This window comes from Archocentrus centrarchus, chromosome 4, assembly GCF_007364275.1.
Source record: "Archocentrus centrarchus isolate MPI-CPG fArcCen1 chromosome 4, fArcCen1, whole genome shotgun sequence".
NCBI classification, from domain to species: domain Eukaryota; kingdom Metazoa; phylum Chordata; class Actinopteri; order Cichliformes; family Cichlidae; genus Archocentrus; species Archocentrus centrarchus.
The window spans coordinates 10,614,358-10,634,806 of record NC_044349.1 but is presented as its reverse complement, the minus strand read 5'-3'; the positions used below and the strand labels follow the sequence as shown (position 1 = coordinate 10,634,806).

General features: G+C 41.3%; 1 protein-coding gene across 1 annotated transcript in view; it reads right to left on the bottom strand.

The window, feature by feature from the left end:
* Positions 1-2,271: 2,271 nt before the first annotated feature.
* The window catches only part of ror1 (receptor tyrosine kinase-like orphan receptor 1), a 131,806-nt gene continuing 113,628 nt past the window's right edge, over positions 2,272-20,449 (bottom strand). The window contains exons 6-13 of the mRNA XM_030727681.1: positions 11,644-11,771; positions 9,857-10,174; positions 9,235-9,480; positions 8,924-9,126; positions 5,666-5,845; positions 4,643-4,870; positions 3,937-4,301; positions 2,272-3,738 (exon numbers count right to left, since the gene is read on the bottom strand). Of these exons, the coding sequence (XP_030583541.1) occupies positions 3,036-3,738; positions 3,937-4,301; positions 4,643-4,870; positions 5,666-5,845; positions 8,924-9,126; positions 9,235-9,480; positions 9,857-10,174; positions 11,644-11,771 (2,371 nt within the window). The 3' untranslated portion in view covers positions 2,272-3,035. The remainder of the gene's footprint in view (positions 3,739-3,936; positions 4,302-4,642; positions 4,871-5,665; positions 5,846-8,923; positions 9,127-9,234; positions 9,481-9,856; positions 10,175-11,643; positions 11,772-20,449) is intronic.

Here is a 20,449-nt window from a genome sequence, read left to right as displayed (position 1 = left end):
GAGCCTGAAAGGAATGAAGTGAAACACACAACTGCAGACTGACACGCACTCAGGGGCGCTATACCAGAGCCATTTTTCCATCTTGGGCCAAATTCTAGCAGGACTATTATTTCCAGCTGTTGTGAGCCTATGTCTACAGTAATCAAACAGCTAAAGGGCCCCATCACCTGGTCATCAGTGGGAACTGCAATTACAAAGCAAAGAAATTGAAAACCATTCACAGAAATGGTGATTTGGTGGCACCTAGTGGATTCACATTGCTATCACAAATCTGCGTTCCTAAAAGATACTGATCATATAACAGCCAGAGCAAGATTTACCAAACATCATTTAATAAATGATTTTGCAATACAAAACATCTGTGCAAAAATATTCAGACAAAATACAAAGACAAGGCCTCTCTTGGTCAATATGCATGTAAACCTGTTATGGGTACACTGATATTGAAATATACATTTACTTATGTTGTTTTTTTTCTTACCAATAAAAGACAAAAGAAGGCACTATAATGATTTTTGCCAAATACAAAAATACCTAAACTTGATTAAGATTCACAGTCTTGTGTACAAGTGGTTTTTGCACTGCTATATTAGTACATAGACTAAATAAAAAAAGATGAACATAGCCACAATGATGACATAGATTGGTTTAAGTCGAAGTTTGAAACCTTCACTTGAGCATTTTCACTGTTGTCATTTTTTTCTATTTCACACTATACACTCACAAGGTAGTAATGCCTTACACTATTCTCTGCCTTATTAGTAATTTTACTGTAAATGGCACAATCATTAACAAAATGGCCATCAGAGTGCAGATTACACTAGCTTTGCTTTTCAGACCTGGAGGCAACATCCATCTTATCTATACAGTCTATGATTAGTGTGTGTACATCATTTACATTGCTGGGGCTCACATGTACAGATGCCTAGGTAGGTTCACTCTGCTTTAGAAAAATAGAAATAAAATTGAAAGCACAGAGAGGAAAAACATTTGCAAAATAAACCGTCAAATGACTTAAAATAGCCAGATTTTAATCGCTTCCAAAGGTGGAAACAAGATCACATTGCTAGTAACAGGCAACCAGCTTCACTACTGACCTTTATCAACTTGAATGCCATTACCTTGAGGCAAACTAAAGAGCAGTCAGATTTATAAAGAGGATTTCATTTGATTTTGATGTCTTTTATGCAGATGCTTTTCTCTAGTTCATAACAGACACGGATGACTAAAAGCTAAAGTGAACACATCACAGCTCTTCCACCCATATTCCACACAACCACTCAAAACCTTACAATTCAGAAATGCATTTGAGGCAAAAAAAAAAAAAAAAAGGCATCGTCACTGTGCTTTATGCTCTGCACGTCCATAGTGAGAATACCCTGGATGTGTGCTTACACTCAGGAACACTCGTACAACCAAACCTAATGATTGTCAACTTCAGGGGGAATTTTTGCAGAAAAACTGAGAATTCTGATCACTGATACTGCTGGTTTTATGACTTTTATTTAAAAATAAAGATTCAGCCTTTCATAAACCATCATCCAATAATAATGGATAGCTGAGGCAGTTTGTGTGGTTATGAAACAGAGTTAATCAGGTCACCAAACACATACTTCTTCATCCTTCACTAGTTAACACATAAAATGACTGATTGATTTTGATTTTGTTGTTGTTCTTTTTCTTTTAAAAGCTGCACTAGCTGGGCTACTTGTCAGGATCCCCTACATGTCAATGCAGTTGTCTCTTGGGTGTATTCAAAATAAGCTGCTTTAATATCTCAGCACACCTAACTGCAGCATGTCCCAGCCAACAAAATGAATCCTTTTTTAGATACCACATCCTTCTATGTACATGGCTGAGATCATACAAAGCAGCTGTCCACTATAAGCACTATGCCTAACCCTTTTACTTACATTACTCCTCCATGTCTTGATTTTTTTTTTTGCACTATATAGATATATAAAAACAGACAATACAAAAAGGAAACAGACCAAGAAAAGGCCTCCAAATGAAATCTAGATTTTTTTCTCCTTCAGAATAAAACACTGTGAAAACTTTCCTAAAAATAAAACACTGTATCCGATCTATTATGCGGTGAATGAAGTGTTTGCCCTGAGAACAGTGCAGTTTAACTATGGAGGATGCGTGTGCTGTGTGATGCCATTTGTAGATCTGCTGGGGGGGGGGGGGGGGGGGGGGGGGGGGGGGGGGCTGAGAGGCCAATGAAGAATTTATTGCCTGATCACATAAACTTCTGCTCTGTCAGGTGTTCTTGTCTCAGACGTCTCAGATAGCCAAGATAAAATTGGGAAAATAAACACATTCAGCTGTCATTTTCGAAGGGACTTCTTAGTACCTGGATGAGTTATCTTCATAGCTGTTCGCGGTGTGGCTGCAATGCATGCTACCATAAACATTAAAGATTCGTTTTGGAAGTCTAAGGAGTAAGACACCTGTAGACTTTTTTGGCTTTTATTGGAGCAGGTCACTGTTGAGCTTCTCGATAAGGCCACCTGCTGTTCCCATTCTTGCTCCCTTGGATAGCTCATTTTTGTGTTGACAAGCAAGACACTGAACTGGTTAAAAAAAAGGCACCCAAAGGTCATCAACATGGACGTCCATGTCTCCCTGACATCCTATCTATTGACTGGGAAAATGTTTTATCTGATTGGAATACAAACTATTTAATAAGGCCACTGGAAGGATGTGCTTGTTTTTTACCTTTAAAGTGTTTTACTTAATAAAAAGTTCATTTGAATATATCTCTTTGTATTTCACTCATTCATTCAGGATCTATGTACCGTATTTACAGAGGTTAAAATAACAATTTCAAACCGTGATGGTAAATACGCTTTAAACAGTAAGGCATTACAGAGTCAGACAGCTGTTTATATCTCCTACTTAGTGTTTCTTGCATACCCAGATGTGTGGCAAGTTCCATCTCATTGCGGGGTCTCAGTAACTGCGATATTGCGTCACTGGTTGAGAGGCAAAACGTCTCATATCTGGGTCCTAAGCTCAAAGAGATTGAATATTTACAGGTCTGCAGTGATGACTGAGTCATTGTACATCAGCACATCAGAGTCAGGGGTTAGCAGTGCTGATGTTTGGGACAGGTGGTCCACCGGTCCCACCCCCTTCTGGGAAACTTGTCCGTACACCTGAGCTGGCCCTCCACCGCTCCCCGGCATGATGCAGTGGGAGAGCAGCGGTGTGTTGGCATCATGGTTGGAGCCCGTAGTGGAAGGCACGCCACTGACGTGGCCCGTGCTGGTAGAGCCACTAGCGCTGCTCGGGGAACGGCTTTTGGGAGGGGGCAGGTGGTGCTGGATTACCCTGGTAGGTGGAGCTGGGGGTGCAAAGTGAGCCGGGAAGGCTGCGTATCCTGGTGGGATTGGGTATCCGTTGACTGGGATAAAACGCTGGTGGGTTTGGGGTACAGCCATGGGCGTCCATGCTGGGACTGGACCCATCTGCCCCGGCGCGGGAATAGCCTGGGCTGGGTAGAGATACCCTGCAGCAGCAGCAGCAGCGTAACGTGGGTTGCTTAGGTTGCTGACGGGGCTGGCGCTGAGCGATGTGGTCTGAGTGGTGGCATTGCCTCCTCCACCAGAGGGCGTGCTGGAGCTGGCATGGGATGACAGTCCCTCCCAGGCTCGCAGGCGGGCATGAATATCCTTGAAGCGTGGTCGGCGTGCTGGTCCTTCCTGCCAGCACTCAGTCATCAGACCATAAAACCTAAAAGTCAGCAGAGTTACTTTGTTACCATTTTTAGCAACTATATAACTAACTATATAACTAACTTTGTATAAAAAGTGAGGAAACAGATGGTGTTGGGCTTTCTAACACTATATTATGAGATATATATATTTCACCATTAGCTGGATGTGCTACCTTCTAATACTAAATAATAATAATAAAATAACTGCACCATACCTTGGTGGGCAGTCCTCAGGGCAGGGCAGCAGCTGTCGCTTTCTCACCATCTCCATCACTTCCTGGTTGGAAAAACCGTAATAGGGTTGCAGCCCGTAGCTGAAGACCTCCCACAGCACCACTCCAAATGACCAGATGTCTGAGTCTGTGGTGAACTTTCCAGAGGCAATGGCCTCGGGGGGCATCCAGCGGATGGGCAGCACAATTTTAGGCTGGATGCAGTAGTAGTCAGAGGAGTAGATCTCTCTGGAGAGACCCAGGTCAGAAATCTTAACATGGAGCTGTTCGCCTACCAAAATGTTCCGAGCTGCAAGGTCTTTGTGGACATAGAAGTGGTTGGCCAAGTAATCCATTCCAGCAGCCACCTGGTTCAGAATATTTAGAAGAATTTTTTTTTTTTTAGATGTATGTAGAAGCAAACTCAGAAGTGAAAGTAAAAGAAGAGGTAAATATCCCAACATCAACATTTCCAAATCATTCATACTGAAAGAAACTGCCATACTAACGGCAGTCTAAACTGGCAAAAGTTGTGCATAATAAGAGTCTCTTAGATAATTTAAGAAAAATACAGATTTATGTTAAAATGGATGCAGTTTTCCTGCTTTTTCCCTGAAAGTGCAATACTACTTCCACCATGCTTCTCTATGCAGAGACTGCAGATAAAATAGGGGGAAAAAAAAAAAACGAGACTGTTTTTAGATCCTACCTGTATGGACATGTGCAGAAAATCTCCATGATCCAGGCTGGATTTCACCGTGCCATCCTCATCACTGCTACAGCCAACATCAGAGTGCGGGGAACGCATGATGAGGAACTCGTGGAGGTCACCTTGGGGCAGAAACTCAAACAGCATGCAGATGGGCTGCTCCTGGGTAACCACACCCAGCAGGCACACCAAGTTGGGGTGCTGAAGCTCGGTCAGCACTGCAGCCTCCTTTGATGAAAGCCAGATAAATAATGGTGAACTTCAAACAAAAAAAAGGTGGTTGGCACGTTGATTTAAACAACATTTACTGGAAAACTCTGGAAATTTACTGAAGATTTAGGAGTTTAATTGAGAGACAGTTTAAAATCCCTTTGAGTTTGAAGCATTGTGGCCTTGAAAGGTGATTATAAGAAGATCACTGAAGCTGGTTTCATAATGGCTCATTGATAGCTTTCAAAACAAAACAAAACAAATACAAAAAGATGCGCTAAAAAGATTTGTTGTGCATAGCATCACTTTAAAAGGCAGGCAGTTCAGGTCTGCCTCATTTTCTGTAAATGGAAAGTGAAGATTATGTTTTACACATGTCATCTGTTTGAATCCTCATTCACATCTAAATTTATCTGGACGACCTTCCACCAGTTACAGTTTATTTTGGGAGCTATTTCCAGAGAACTCATCTACAGTTGAGCGGTCCAGCCATCATACACAGTCTCCAATCTCTCGCCACATTTACCTTCTATAGACATACAACAAGCCATGCTCGAAATCTTGTGGGTATAGCCCTCTTTCAGCTGAGAAAGCAGCCACAGTGACAGTAAATTATTTTAGTGACACATGACAAAGATGACTGATGTGGCTTCTAAAATTACTTTTTAACATTAGAGCTGCCATGAACATTATTTTCTTTTTCTTAATTTAAAGAACGCATCTGTTGTCTTCTTACAAAAGATGGCTACCTTTATGAAACTTAATTTTTTAATTTAACTTAAAATTAGGTGGTAGAGCAATTCAATTCTTTACCTGTTGGAAGTCAGCCCACTGCTGGGCACTGGAAATGTCTTTAAGGGTCTTTATGGCCACAAGCTGTGCCTGGTCCATTCCCGGCAGATACAGATGACCCTTGTAGATCTTCCCTAAATTACACGCTCCAAGCTCCTCCATGAACCGCACAGCTGACAGTGGAAGCTCTTTGGCCTTGCTCTGCAGAGTGAAGAAGAGGATGAAGAAAAAAATGATGAAGTGACACCAATGGGTTGAAAAGCTACAGAAAAATTAAATCATTACTTTTTTTGTCAGGTCAGCACCCTTTCCTCACCAGGGTCCTTGTAGGGAAAAGAAAGCACGCATTGGTTTTCCAATCTGATGTAGGCGAACTGCCTAATATAACACCAAATACATGTTTGATTTGTAAAAGAAAAATAAAACCATAGCTCAGAGAGTTGATAATTCTCACAGTCAGACTCAATCCATTACCTCAGCCCCTAATAACTCCCTTTATGCCTTTGGAAAGCGATATGGGAAAACTGTGAAACCTGGCACCATGTCCGGAGCTTAAAAATGTCATCTGGCTGACAGGTTAAGCAGAATTCAGGAAGATGAAGCAATTAATTCTCTTGCCAGTAAACCATAGAATCTGCTGCAACAATAGCAGAAAACAACGTAGAGCTCGCTGTGAGGGATGACTCTGCCTTTTCAGTCTGTGGAGCCCACTGAGGAGGACTCGGATCGGAATGCAGGGTTCCAGCACATCCAAATCCAACAGGAATGAGCTGGGCTGTGGGGTTAACAGATGGTCACACATGTTTTGTAATTCATTTAAAGTAAATTGCAGTCAATTAAAAGTCCATTTCCTAATTAAGATAAAGAAAACTTGGTTTCCCTTTGAATGTCACCACTCCCACTCACAAACGCAGAAAATTGCATTTCAACCCACACAGTTTGCCAGAAACACTCCAGCAGATACAACGATGTGAATGCCCTCTATAAATAATTTGTTACATTAATAAGTATATTCAGGGTTGCATTTTGGTTTAAAATAGCTGAGAGGAAAGCAGATCACTTTATTAAGAATTCACGAAGATTATGAAGCCACGTGACCATAGGCCAGACACGCTAATAAAATGGTAAACAACAAACACATACGGTTGAGCCATGAAAGTTCATCTCTCACATTTCAGGTCCCTACTGTTGTTAGTTTCTGATAAATAAACCAATAAATCAAGGGATGAAGGGAGGGATTTTTTTTTTTGCCTATTTTGTGAATGACTATTTTAAAATTCCAATTTTTAGGGTAAATCTCTGGTACTATGGCTCTGTGAACATGGACTTTCAAATTATTTGGACACCCGATCTCTGACAGCAGCTTTGGAAGCCTGGAGAAACCACAAGTTTGGAGGGAGGGGACTGATGTTTTGTTTACAGCTTCTCATATGCAAGACACATAATATCCTTTAAAACCATTCAAATCAGGTGAATGGCTTCACAGATATTAATGCCTCAACATGGGGGGGAATCTTTCACATCATATGGTGCCAAACTGCCACTCTTTGTGTATGAATGTGTAAATGGGAGGGTTCTGCACTGGTGTGTGTGTGTGTGTGTGTGTGTGTGTGTGGCTATGCTTGGGAAGAGATAAAAGGTGCAGAGAGGTTGGCAGAGATTTCTAGATTCCAGGAACTCTGAGATGAATAATGAAATTCCTATGCGAGGAGGACACACACACACACACACACACACACACACACACACACACACGCTGTCTGTGTGAGCTCTGAGGGGGGTGGTGAGTGTGTGCTGTATATGATGACACACAGATGTTTTTAGTTACGGGTTGTTTTTTTTTTTTCACCCGTCTTTCCTCCCCACACCCAAACCCTCAGATCCCCGTCACACCACCACAGATTTTTGTGTGTGTGTGTCTAAATGGATTGTCACAGGCAGTAACCCTTGGGTGACCCTGCAGCAAAGCCTGTTAGGTAGCCGCTTAACCCAAGACAAAGCTGCAGATAATGAAAACAGGAAAGACAGACATATGACTTGGTCTAAATACCTGACGATTTAGCACATATAAAAAAAAGGTTTTAAAAGAGAGAAATCATACAACAACTTTCATTTATTTAAGAATTTCTTGCATGCTGTTAATATTTAGCTACAAGACTGGATGCATGCATTAAAAAAAACAAGAGGTGGGAAAAGCTTTTTTGGCCTCACAACTGATGGTTATGCAGTCTGCTATATTTCAGAACCTAGTTGGCCGCAAAGACCATTTAAAATCAACTGTATAATTCCATGACTGCATGGTTGTCACTCTCCTGTAAACGTAACTCTTTGCAGATACAAGGTCTTCATGTAAACAGCAAGGAGTGTCTCCCATTTTAGGTCAGTGAAACATTTATTCCTGTCCAAAAAAAAAGCAAAAGAACAAACTGAAACAAAATTACCCAAAGACATTAATGGATTCTGATGCTTCTGTGACATCTACGATTCTCTCCCCAGCTTTTTATGGTAACACTATACACATTACCTTGAGCATCAGCTCAGGTTTGCCCATCTCGACACGCTGTCTAAATAAACCCAAACCCTCCACCCTCAACCAATCAAAATTACGTTGAAAAGAGATGAGCATACATGATATGACAGAGTGTGCAACCTTGAAAGGAACATGATACTCACACTGATGTGAGCTATGTGTTTTCCTGGGAAAGCAGGATGATCTACACTACAAAAAGCTCCAGCAGTACAGGGATGGAAGGAGGGAGAGAAGGAGAGCAAGAAGAAAAAAAGATGGATTAAGTGAGAGCAAGAGGAAGAGGAGAAGTATGGCGAGAGGTGTGGAAAAAGAGACAGTGGGAGACAGAAATAAACATGAACATTCCTGGACCTGCTGAGCTCTGATGAGAGATCTGAAGCTTTGTCTGAGACAGGTCATTTCCACACACACTCAAGCCAGTAACCCCTGCATGCTGTGACATATCCCTGATGACACACAGAGGGCCATGCTGGCGTTTTGACTCCTTCTGCAGTCTGTTTGCGTGATGAGCCACAGGTTCTTTATAGTCACTACAGAACAGCTCACAACACTGCGTGATGACACAGTAAGCTGCCACTTTATGAGGTAGACCAAGCAACAAATAAGGATCACAGTGTTCAGTTGTTGTATTGATACTGCAAGTAAAATGTGTTCTACAGCTACATAAATAAAAGTAAGCTCCATGAGGCCCAGAAAGGCCCTCTATCATTTATTTTTCCCACCAGAGTGCCATTTTTCTGTGACTGTACCTTAGGCTTGTATGCAGTCGCGAGCATGGACATCTCAACATTCTGGCCTCGAACCGGTTTGGGCTGGCGGGCTGCAGGAGGTCTGGAGGACTTCTGGTTGTTGCGGCACACGCAAATGAAGAAGAAGAGCAAAGCGATGGCTAAGGGGATTACCACACTGGGAACCAGGATGTACAGGATCTCAATTCCAGACTCCTTATGGTCTAAATAGATGGATTGAGAAAGAGGAATAACATAGTATTAGTGCAATTTTACCAGATTTCTAGAGATCATCAAAATAAACCAAGCCAAGCCTTAAACTAGTATCTCACCACAGAGGGCTATGTCGCAGAGCTCCATTCGGACCCCCTCATCCAACGTGAAGCACCAGGGGGCCTCGTGTTTGTTCCCTGGGTTGCGGCAGTACGAGTGTCCTCCGTTAAGCTCTGGGTAGCGCGCAGCCTGGTAGTTGTGGCTGTGAGGATACTGGGAATTCCACGGCTGACACTGACGCCCTGACTTGGTTATACTTGTTGTCCCTCTGTAGTCTACCCCACTGTTGTTATAACATTTGTGATCTGTTGGAATATAACAGACAAAGTTAAAAATGACCAGGGTACCATCTGGCAGCTTAATTTATTTAAAAATATAATATTTAAAAATATTATAAGGTGATAATGTGTCAGTATTATGCTCACAGCCACACTGAAGTGGTAAAAAATTAGAACACAATCAGGTTTTTGCTCTAACATTTCAAATGTGCGATGGTCCCAAAATAAAATAAAAAATAAGAAACTAAAATAAGAAAAGCAAGATGCATGCTGGGAAAATGAATAATGAGAGTTTTTCTTCGAACCAAGAGTTTTCAGAACAGCTCTCCTTAGACAGTAATAATAACGCATTCGCCGTATCTACACAGCAAATGATTACAGTTGCCACAGGGACACGTCTTACTCTTGTTAATGGGCTCTGTCATGGGGATCCCGATCCTCAGACAGTTGGCAGCCTCGGGGCTGTCAGAAGCAGCCAGGTCTTCACAGTTGGGCAGTTTCAGTCTCTTCAGTATAATCGGGTTGGAGCGGGCGATGATGTACTCGGTCTTGCACAAGTCGTTCTCTAGGATCTCGCACTCGTCCTTGCAGAGGTCTCGAGGTTTGTCGGTCCCCGAGCTGCGGTCACATGTCGGGAAGGCAAAGTGGCAGAGGGAAGGGATGGCGAACTGCGAGCAACGGTCAGACAAATGGTTGGACGTCCCAATCATGGTGAAGGCCGCTGGGAACAAAAAAAAAGTAATGATTCACTTTCAGTTGTTTGAAAGAGAAAAACATGGTACAAAAATCAAACAGGCATCCGAACGATGAAGGATTAGGAGACTGAATGAAAACAGCGTATTATATACTTTAAAAAAAGGAAAGTGACAGATGTTTGCTTCCATCAAAAAGTGAGACTTACAAAAGCTGCTTCAGCTGGATGACTTACGCACAGCGAAACTGTGCACTTATTGCAAACACATGCATTTCTGTGGCTGTCATTATCAGTAAGGCAACTGCGATGAAGAGGACAAGCGAATATAAAGTGGATAAGTGAACCTGGCAACAATCCGAATGTTTCTGCAGCACATGTTGCTTGAATAACAGGAACATAAAGATCAGTAAGTGTGATATTAAATTCAAGATGCTGAATTTGGACTCTGCGGCTTCATGATTTACAGTCCCACCGTTGGCTTATTATGACTCTGTGGCACCATAAATCTTAATTATCACTCGTCCTTGATGTTTCAGATCAGGCTCTGGATTCACGGGCTGCTTCGTCCCTGAACCGCTCTGGGGGGAGGGAAGTTGACGGCTGCATGGATGTAATCAATAATGACCTCTGAGGACAAACGCACGCATACACGTAAAACAAAAGCACACACGCTGAGACACAGACGTGTAACAACACTATGAAACAGTATGTTGGCCACATGTGCTTCATACTGAGTGGTGAACTCGCTTTGAACTCTCTAAGTGATGTTCTGCTTTATTCCTGGAGAATATTAATTAAGGATTACCTTCTTTAAAACTGTAATCCACGCAAGGTTTTCATCAAATTAGGATGTGCAGAAAAAGCACTTTCACATAGATATGATATCAGAGTTGCTGGCACACATGTAATGGTTTAACTGGTGAACTCCCTTAAGGAAAGTAATTTGTCAAATACAAAGGACCTGAGAGGGACAAACCCCTTTGCCCATAATTTTAAGATTTGTTGACATTTGATTATTGATGATGAGAACTGAGGAATGAAAGATGTATTGTTACAGTTTCAAGCTGCATCGTGAGGAGCAGGTAAATTAATCAGGACAGAATTTGCCAGGTATAAGATGCCACAGACCACATATAACCAATTTTAGGTTTTAATATCTGCCAATGAAAATATATTACTGTGCAAAAGTCTTGAGCTACCCCTCATTTCTTCATATTTTGCTTCCAAAGAACCAGACTTTTTTCTTTTCTTTTCTTTTTCTTTTTTAAAAAGTGGTCTTAAGCAATAGTTCTCATTTTCAGGCTAGACAACTTTAAAATTTTAAATGTCACAAAAGCACATTATTTGTTCCCATTTCTTTAATTGAATCTACAAAAATGCCAAATATAACAATTTTTTTTTATCTATGATACATGTGAAAGTACATAAAATAATAAGTAGATCTGTTTTGGCTGGAAGGAAGTTAAACCCACTTAAACGCACAGCATTCTTCTCACCTGTGATCTGGGTCTCAATCTCCCCCTGCATCTGCAGCGAGTCGACAAAAATGCTGCGGTTGCCGATAAAGCGGGCGCAGGCTATGCCTCTGTACGGCTGGCAGAATCCGTCTTCAGGAAACCCGTTGCTGAGAGCGGAGAGAGGAGAAAGAGAGGACATTTAAAGTTTGTCTGGACAATATGAAGTCATCTTTCAGAAGTACAGTCTCTACTGTGCAACACTTGCACAGAAAAACCACTAGAGGTCAGCCTGCGTTTGAATATTCCAGAAAAGGAAGGCTGTTCCTTGTTGCTGCTTTTGCTTGGTTGAAGATGAGCCACACTCAAAGACAGACATCTAAAACATATACGCATCCTAATTCACAGCAAACCGCATGAATTAATATTTCGTGTCTGACTTTATTCCTGTTACGTCAAAGAGTGGCCAAGCTGAGCCATAATTGAAAACATATGTTGAGAGAAAGAGAGCAACCTTGCTTTTACAGCTCTACAACTGCAGTCAGTGAGTTTTACTTTTTGGTATGGGTATATCCCCCCCCTCTATCATTAATGTAGCAATTCTTATCCCATTTAATGCTCTCATCACCATCCTCCTCCCTTTTTTATTCTGTATACATACACATGCACACACACAAAGCACACGGTCACTAGCAGACTATTCGCTTAGTGTGAGATCACTCTGTCATGTGCTTTAAGTCGTACCATATGGGGACGTTAAGACCAGGCACAACCACAATGTATAGTATAAGAGAGTCCACGATGCCACTGCATATGTGAAGCATATCCTCATGGTTCGGACCTGCTGCTTGAGTAATAGCAAACAGAAGGACTCCCTTTGAAAGTATATAGGCTGACATTTTTAAAAAATTGTTAATATATTCAACTTTAAAATGTATAGATTAACTGAGCAATCATAAAAATCGTCAAACATTATGACTCCTACACACACAAACTTTTGGCTTCAGCAGCGAAACGTGAATTTAACTGTTTCTCTACTTCTTTCATGCATTATAGCTTTATTAGGGCTTTACAGAAATGTCACCTTTGTTGATGAGAGTCGGGTAGTTTACAAGAGCTGTAACAAAGTGCAAATAACACTAATTACTCTGCAGGCTGTAAAACGGCGCTAAAGTGCTTCAAAGATGCAACTGAGAGTAAGATGACAAAAATCACACACACACACACACACACACACACACACACACACACACACACACACACACACACACACACACACACACACACACCCCATCCCTGTTTGGTGTGAGTGTGAGGTCATTAGGTTCCCTCTCCCTGTGGAGTGTTAAGTGACTGAAGGGCCAAGGTCAGTTCCCCATTCCCCTGTCTGTGCAGATCTAAATGGGCTTTCCAGACATGGACGCACACACACACACGCACGACTACCAGGGCATTGGGCTGCATCCTGCCGATTCCTCTGAGATATGGTAACTTTACAACTTAATGCAGGTTTAAACAGATTTTATCCTTGGAATATGTAATTTCCTACTAAAATATGCAGTAATAATGACTTCATGTTGCGGTGTGCCTGCAGAGGGCTTAGCACCACTTCACCAAGCCACAAACTGATACGTCTTTGGATATTTTCCCCATTGGTGAAAAGCTGCCTGTGTTTAGGTAAAAGTGCCTGGGATTAAAGCAGTAAAGGGGAGGGTTTTTATAATAAAAAAGAAGCAACCACTAAATAATTGAATCATTTCACTTATGATTGGTTAGGCAGCGGTGGTTAGAACTGCTGCCTCACAGAAAGAAGGTCCTGGGTTCGAATCCACCATAAGACCGCTTTTTCCCCACAATCTAAAGTCATGCAGTTAGTGGGGTTAGGCTAACTGGTGATTCTAAATTACCCATAGGTGTGAAGGCCTGCGACAGGCCGGCGACCTGTCCTGCGTGTACCCCGCCTCTCACCCTGTAGTAGCTGGGATAGGCTCCAGCCCCCCTGGATTGGATAAGCGGAAGAGAATGGGTAGATGGATTGATGGATGATTGGTTAGGTTCCTAGCATTTTGAATGTAATGAAGCAGAATATAAAAAGGCAGCTCAAGCATGAGAAAACACACACACACACACACACACACACGGGATAAAGAGTGAGGGCTGGAGTGTGTCCAGGCAGTCCAGAGGTTAGTTTGGTTGTGCGTCACAGAGAACGGTGTACACAAACATCAACACTAGCATGAAGCCACACACAGACAAGCAAATGACAAGGGAGAGAAGAGGATCCACCGCAATGCAGCCAAATCCCCGTGGGCAAATTATAACTGCTGCAAGTCAGAACGCCCTAAACCAAACCAACTCAGCTCAAATCACAAATCGCCCCTCGCTGTTCTTCTTGTTATATTTTAGTTTCTTTAACGCTTTTCCAAAGCAACTTAGCTTCCAAGCCATGTCTGAGATGCTGATTAAAGTATCTTGTCTAGTAGTGCAGAAATGAATAATAGCATGTCCAAAGAAAGAAGCGGGTAGGAAAGACACATCTACAAAAATCTAATCACTGTGAGACATCTGAGGTTTTCCGAAAATCTTTCTCGTGTTTTTGTATCCATTTATTTCTGTGTGTTTGTGTGTGTCAGTGTAAGCTATCCCGAGCAGGGAGAGCCAAGTGCGGTTGCTATTTGTGTAAACAGTGGATAGCTGTTCAGGCCTTTGATTTTACACACCAACGCCACGGGCCCTCTGTATAATGTTTTATAACAGTTAATTACAAAGGAAGCTTTTTCCCTCCGAGACACGATCTATAATCCAGATATAAACAGAAAGACGAGCCTCACCACAGAACCTAAACAAGGTACTGAAGACACTGATGCACTGTCCAATTACATTTTTTCCGACCTCATTATTTATTGAGGGGAGCGCTCACTAAGCAGCCATGTTCTTTTTCCAACACCACCCAGGTCCACATCCATAACGTTACATATGGATCTCACACCTGTGTGCTAAATGCTAGCTGTTCAGGGATGTTTAACTCCACATATATGCAAAATATTTAGAAGTATGAACGTATATATATGTATAGAGTTCAACTTTAAAGTGTTGTGACAAAACACATTATCCTGCTGGAAGCAGCCATCAGAAGATGTGTACACTGTGGTCATAAAGGGATGGGCATGGCCAGTAACAATACTTAGGTAGGCTGCAGTGTTTAAAAAATGCTCAGTTGGTACTACGGAGTAGTACCCCCCCAAAAAATCTTCTATTGACCAACTTCCTGTTCTTAGCTGACAGAAGTGGCACCCAGTGTCGTCTTCTGCTGCTTTAGCCCCATCTGGTTCAAGGTTCAACTTTCTGTGCATTCAGAGATGTTCTTCTGCATACCCTGGTTGTAACAAGGAGTTATTTAAGTTACTGTGCCAACATTTTGATGGATGATATGCTTACAATTAAAGTACATCTGATGATGTCACTAGATGAAACCAGATTTCACGGTACTGCAACTTTGAGTGAGATGTCCTGACAACATAAAGTCACAAATGTAAATCCACATGGTGGTGCTAGGGGAATGTTAAATAAATAATCCAGCATCTGCATATAACTGCATGGTAATCCATCTAAAAGCTGTTGAGATATTTTAGTTTGCACCAATGTGGTGAACCAGCCTTCAGTCTGACAGTGGCAGCCCTCGACTCATTCTGTAAACTAAATTCAGGAATATATCAGCAAAGTGCTAACAGCTCTCATAGACACATGATCAAGTCTCTGTTTAGTTTTATGCCTCAGTGATCAGAAATTATGACTGTACAAACACTACAAGGAAAAGAACATGCAGATATGTACAGTACTGTGCAAATCTTGTGAGCCACACCCCATTTCTTAATGTTTTGCTAGCACAATGGGAAAGAGGTGCAGCGATTTATTGAAGCACGTGCAAACACACATGGAAATACAGCATATAAGGCAATTCTAATGAGCTTGAAAGTCAATATTTGGCCACCTTCATTCTTCAACACACTCTGAACTCTCTTTGGCAGCTTTTTTATTTTTTTTGTGATTTCTTTAAGCAGTCTTCAGGAATAGTTCTCCAGGCTTCTTGAAGGACCTCCCGTAGGTCTTCTCTGGATGTTGGCTGCCTTTTGTTCTCTATCATGATGATCCCACACTGCTTCAAAATCTGACGGTACTTTTCTACATTCATAATTCCATCAGTTTTGACAAGATCACCAACACCACAGGCTGAAATTCAGCCCCGAACCATGATGTAATGAGTTGCCTAAAGATGCAATTTAAAATGGGCTCATGTTAAGTTGTTATGTGTAGAATTAAGTGCCTTTTATATGCTTGAATTAGCCATAGGTCAGTGTTAATTGGCTTAAACTGGTCAGGTACAAGAACTGGACTGAAAGTGAATGAAAAAGCAGCCAATGCCCAAAGAAGAAGTTTGCAAGAGCTTCAGAAAGCCTGGAGAACTATTGCTCCAAAAAAAAAAAAAAAAAACTTGCCTGGCTCTTTGAAAGCAAAATATAAGGAAATGAGGGGTAGCTCAAGACTTTTTCACAGTATGGCACATTGTCAGTTTTTCATAGACACACATGCCTGAACAATGAAACATATAAACCACAAATTGATGAAAGGATGGAGTGGGCTCTTTTGATGTCTTCTCACTGATCCCTAGACTAATATTAGATGCATCAGTACAATGACACAGACGTGATCCAGGAATCAGAGGTTGTGGTTTAAGACAAACACAACATTAACAGGAAAAGGAGACTTTTTAGTTAAGGAACACTGTAAATGCTTAAAAAAAATGTGCTGAGTCAACTCCAAATATCTTTAATAAGTTGTTCAATCTGGCAAAACAGCTGGATTTTTAAAAAAAACATATTAACCAAAAAGTCAAAAGTTCTCAGTATTTCCACAGAACCCACAGACTCTCCCATTCCACTTTCCAACATGATGACTCGTCTTAACTGTTATCTGCTTCAATGTTTCCCCAAAATGTTCATTTATTAGTGAGACACATGACTGTAAAGATAAGACCCTGACAAAAGCATTTTTGGCAAATATAATTTCTGAAAGTTGCCAGCAGGAGTGATTTAAAATGTACAAAGCATGAAAGGATACGGAACACTTGACCTCAAAAAAGGGACTACTGTGTGTTATGCATGGAAGTATTCCATAAGTATCAATGGGCATAGTTCAAAAAGGGTGTGACATTTCATAGAATACACTTTCTTTAACTGCAGAATATGATAAACAGCTTTATCTGCTTTTCATCTGAGGACTATATTATGATGTGTTGTTTTGATTATGAAAGAAACCTTTAAGCCCTGAGGATATAAGATAGGGTGTTTCCCATTGAGAGTCTGTGATGATGGGTTTGTGCTGAGTTTTGGGGTTAAAGGGATATGAAACTCAATTCTTTTTGTTGGAGGAGAATAGAGAAAGGAAGGGATTTAAAGAAGATTGGGGGGGGGGGCTGATGACATTTTAGATTTCAGGGTTTTGTTTCCATTAGCTGCTCTGGGTGCTGAGTGAAGAGGAGATGAGCTGCTGGCAGCATGAGGTCACAGCTGTTGTGTCCTGATTAGGGATGCCCCTAAACTTGTTTTGATTTAATCACTCTCTTCCTGGTTTGACAGGAATAATAAATGCTTTGACAGAATCAGGAGGTCTACCATGACCAATACTTTCTTTTTTTTTTGCTTTAAACCTGCAAATTTTGTTGGGAATGTGCCTTCTTGTAACTAGCCCATTACGCGTATTCCATTGCATACATTAATTTCATAAACTATATATTTTTTTTATGTTATTGTGTAAAATGTGGATGAAACCAGAATTCAATGATGTGCAAATCATATAAACCCAAGTTTTAAAAGTACACAACAAATTTTGAGAGTAAGAAAAGAAGGTGACTGGTTGGAGATGCTAACACAACTCATGATCGAGGCATTGCTCAAAAACTAGAATACAACTCTTTCTGAATCTATGAGCGTGTGTGTTACATGCTGTGTTTGCATTAGATTGAAGATGCCCAACAACCAATCAAAAGGCACCTGTGGGTCTGGAGTGAAAGGCACAGAGGATGCGAGGAAGACAAAGGAGGGAAAACACAGGAAAACAAACTGAGCTCCAGCATTCCTCTGTGGGTTTACAGTTCTGAACGGTACCACAGAACTTAGCCATAATTTTGGGTTGCGATGAAAGTCTCACTTTTTCAATTTTATCTGTGCAGCGGTGAAATATACACTCATTTGCAAGTACCCACAACAACTGCAGGCTAGTGATTCACGTGTTTGGCTCTCTGCATGGGCGTGCACTCACCATCAGTGCGATTCCATTATCACAGGAGAGCTGCCTGTGCGGTTGCAGTGTGTAACAATCTCTTACTGACAGGGAGCCAAAATGGCCACCAGAGCCTGAGGCTGACTGGGATCTGTGGCTGCCCGTGGCCCGTGACCACACTGGGAATGAACGGCAAGTGAGGGCAACTGAGGCATTGCATTAGGATACAATAGAGAAAGAGAAGGTGCTCTTGGTCCTCATGTTACTGCTGCTCACTCACTGCAACAATAGAGGCTTCTGTCAGAGAGAAGGAACCTTACAGAGCAGGATGGAAGAACAGACATGGTGTGCTTGTTCTATTTAAAAAAAAAAAAAAAAATAGGGGGCGAGTGCTCTGAAAAGGAAATCTTTTTAAAGGATTGTTTTTTCCAACCACCATAGCAAAATCTTTGGTAATATGGTCAAAATGGCCTGAATGCCAAGTTTGATTAATATAGCCATCAGTATGAATGTTTATTAGATGCCAAAACCACGAATGAAGTTTTATAAAACTATGAAGAAGAAGATTACTTCTGTGGTTTTGTATCAAAGTATTAATATAAACAGTAACGGGGTAAACAGTACAAATGTGGAATTCAGTGTCTGTCATTCACAGCTGAGCCAGCTGTGACTTTCCTGCCTGGCTACCCACTCAGTCTGGTATCATTTAAATGAATGGTGAGGCTGCACATTTAAGGACACGGTGAAATATGGATGTTCCACTGGTTTGCGGACTCAATGTGAGCATACTGGTCTTGACCATCTTGTCTTTTTGGAGACAAGTGAGCAAATATGGAAGTGACTATATTTGGATAAGGGTGATCAGCAGAAATGGCTACACTTATGAAGAGACTAGGTCCTAGAGTCACAATACAATCAAAACCATAACATTTGGAAACTGTGAAGGACTTTCCTTTGTACAGAGATACTCACTCAATGGCTCTGCTGCGCCTCTGATTCACTCCTTGTGTCTAAACCAATAAATCATCAATCCTCATGAGTGCTGAATCAGCCTAACCCCCTCAAAGGTACTGTAGGGCGGGCCATAACTTTACAGATGTTAGAGTCTTTTTAAAAATAAAAGGCAAGATCAACACTTCAGTGACCTCATAGCAGGTCACAAAAAAAGTGGATTTGTACTATGGTGTCTACACTGATTTACTGCAGAAGCAATCACACAGCAGCCATGTTATTTGTCAGAAAAAGGCATTAAGGCACACACATGGGCATCTTTTAAAACAAAGATTTTCTGCTTTCATTTTGAAAAACATCTCTGTCCACGTAAAAGTGCAAAAAATTATGTCAAGCGCTGTCAAGAACATGTCAAACTAACAAGTGGCAATATAAGCCCAACAATACAGAAATATTGGCCAATCAGAAGCCTAAAAAGAATCACATCACAAAAGTAGACATAAAAAGATAAAAGTGCCAACTTTGATGCTGCAAAACAAAATCTTTGTGTTCCGAGTCCACATGTAAATGCCGATACAGAGTTTCATCCTGGAATAAGTTTTTCAAAAGCTCAATTTTCAGTGAGCTAAAATGTTGTTTACATGTGAACGAAAGGCCACAACGCATAGAAAAAGCTGCATTTACCTGTGTACACGTGGACAGGGAATAACCACACTGACCACAAATGCACACATAGTGGAAGTGACTGCTAGCGTACAGCTAATAGCACCCACCTGACACTCAAAGCGGCCATACCCTTGAACTTAAATGAAAGTCTTTTAGCTTTGGTTTCATTTTTCAGTCCTATTTATCACTTGGTCTGATCATAGTGTACAACCAAAGCCTTTATTTCTCTGTTAAGCTAAATATAGAAATCTTTCATTTATTTCAAGCAATTTTTACTGAAGAGGCAGAGCAGTGAGTAGTAGCTTTGAAAAGTAAAAGCTAAAGCTTTAATTAAACTGCCTGTTCAAATTACTCTCAAATTGAGATAAAACCTAGAAAAGTATTTGTGTAAATATTTTGCTTAATGAAACTTAGATGCTGATTTAATCTATAATAACGCAAAAATGACTCCCAGATACAGATGCTAGTGTTTGATGTGTTGCACTGCGCTCTGCTGAGGAATTTGCTGTAAGGCCCAGAAGATGTTAACACATAGATGGTAATTCAACATGCAGGAAAAGACCTGACATCAATCCCGTCACTCCTCACAAAACTCCTGACCTGGTGACATCACTTTCCCAGAGGGTTGAAAGGACTCAGAGGTCCAGGCGGGTGGAGGGGTTGGGCGGCGAGGGTGTCAATCAGTCTGTCAATTAGGAGGATAGGAGGCAATATGTCTGCTTAAAGCTAACATAAACCCAGTGGTGTTTCAGCAGACGGATACACATACAAACAAACAGAGCACAGGGGTCACAAAGTAGAATTTGCTGACGGAGGAGGAGGTTGGAATGCTTTTGCTGGAATAACCACTTGAAGATCTTAGAAAACTGCAAACTAAAACCAAAAGGAAATTAAATGACAAAGTGTGACAATGAACATTATGAGGAGAATTGGAAACACTGCTGACTGCTAT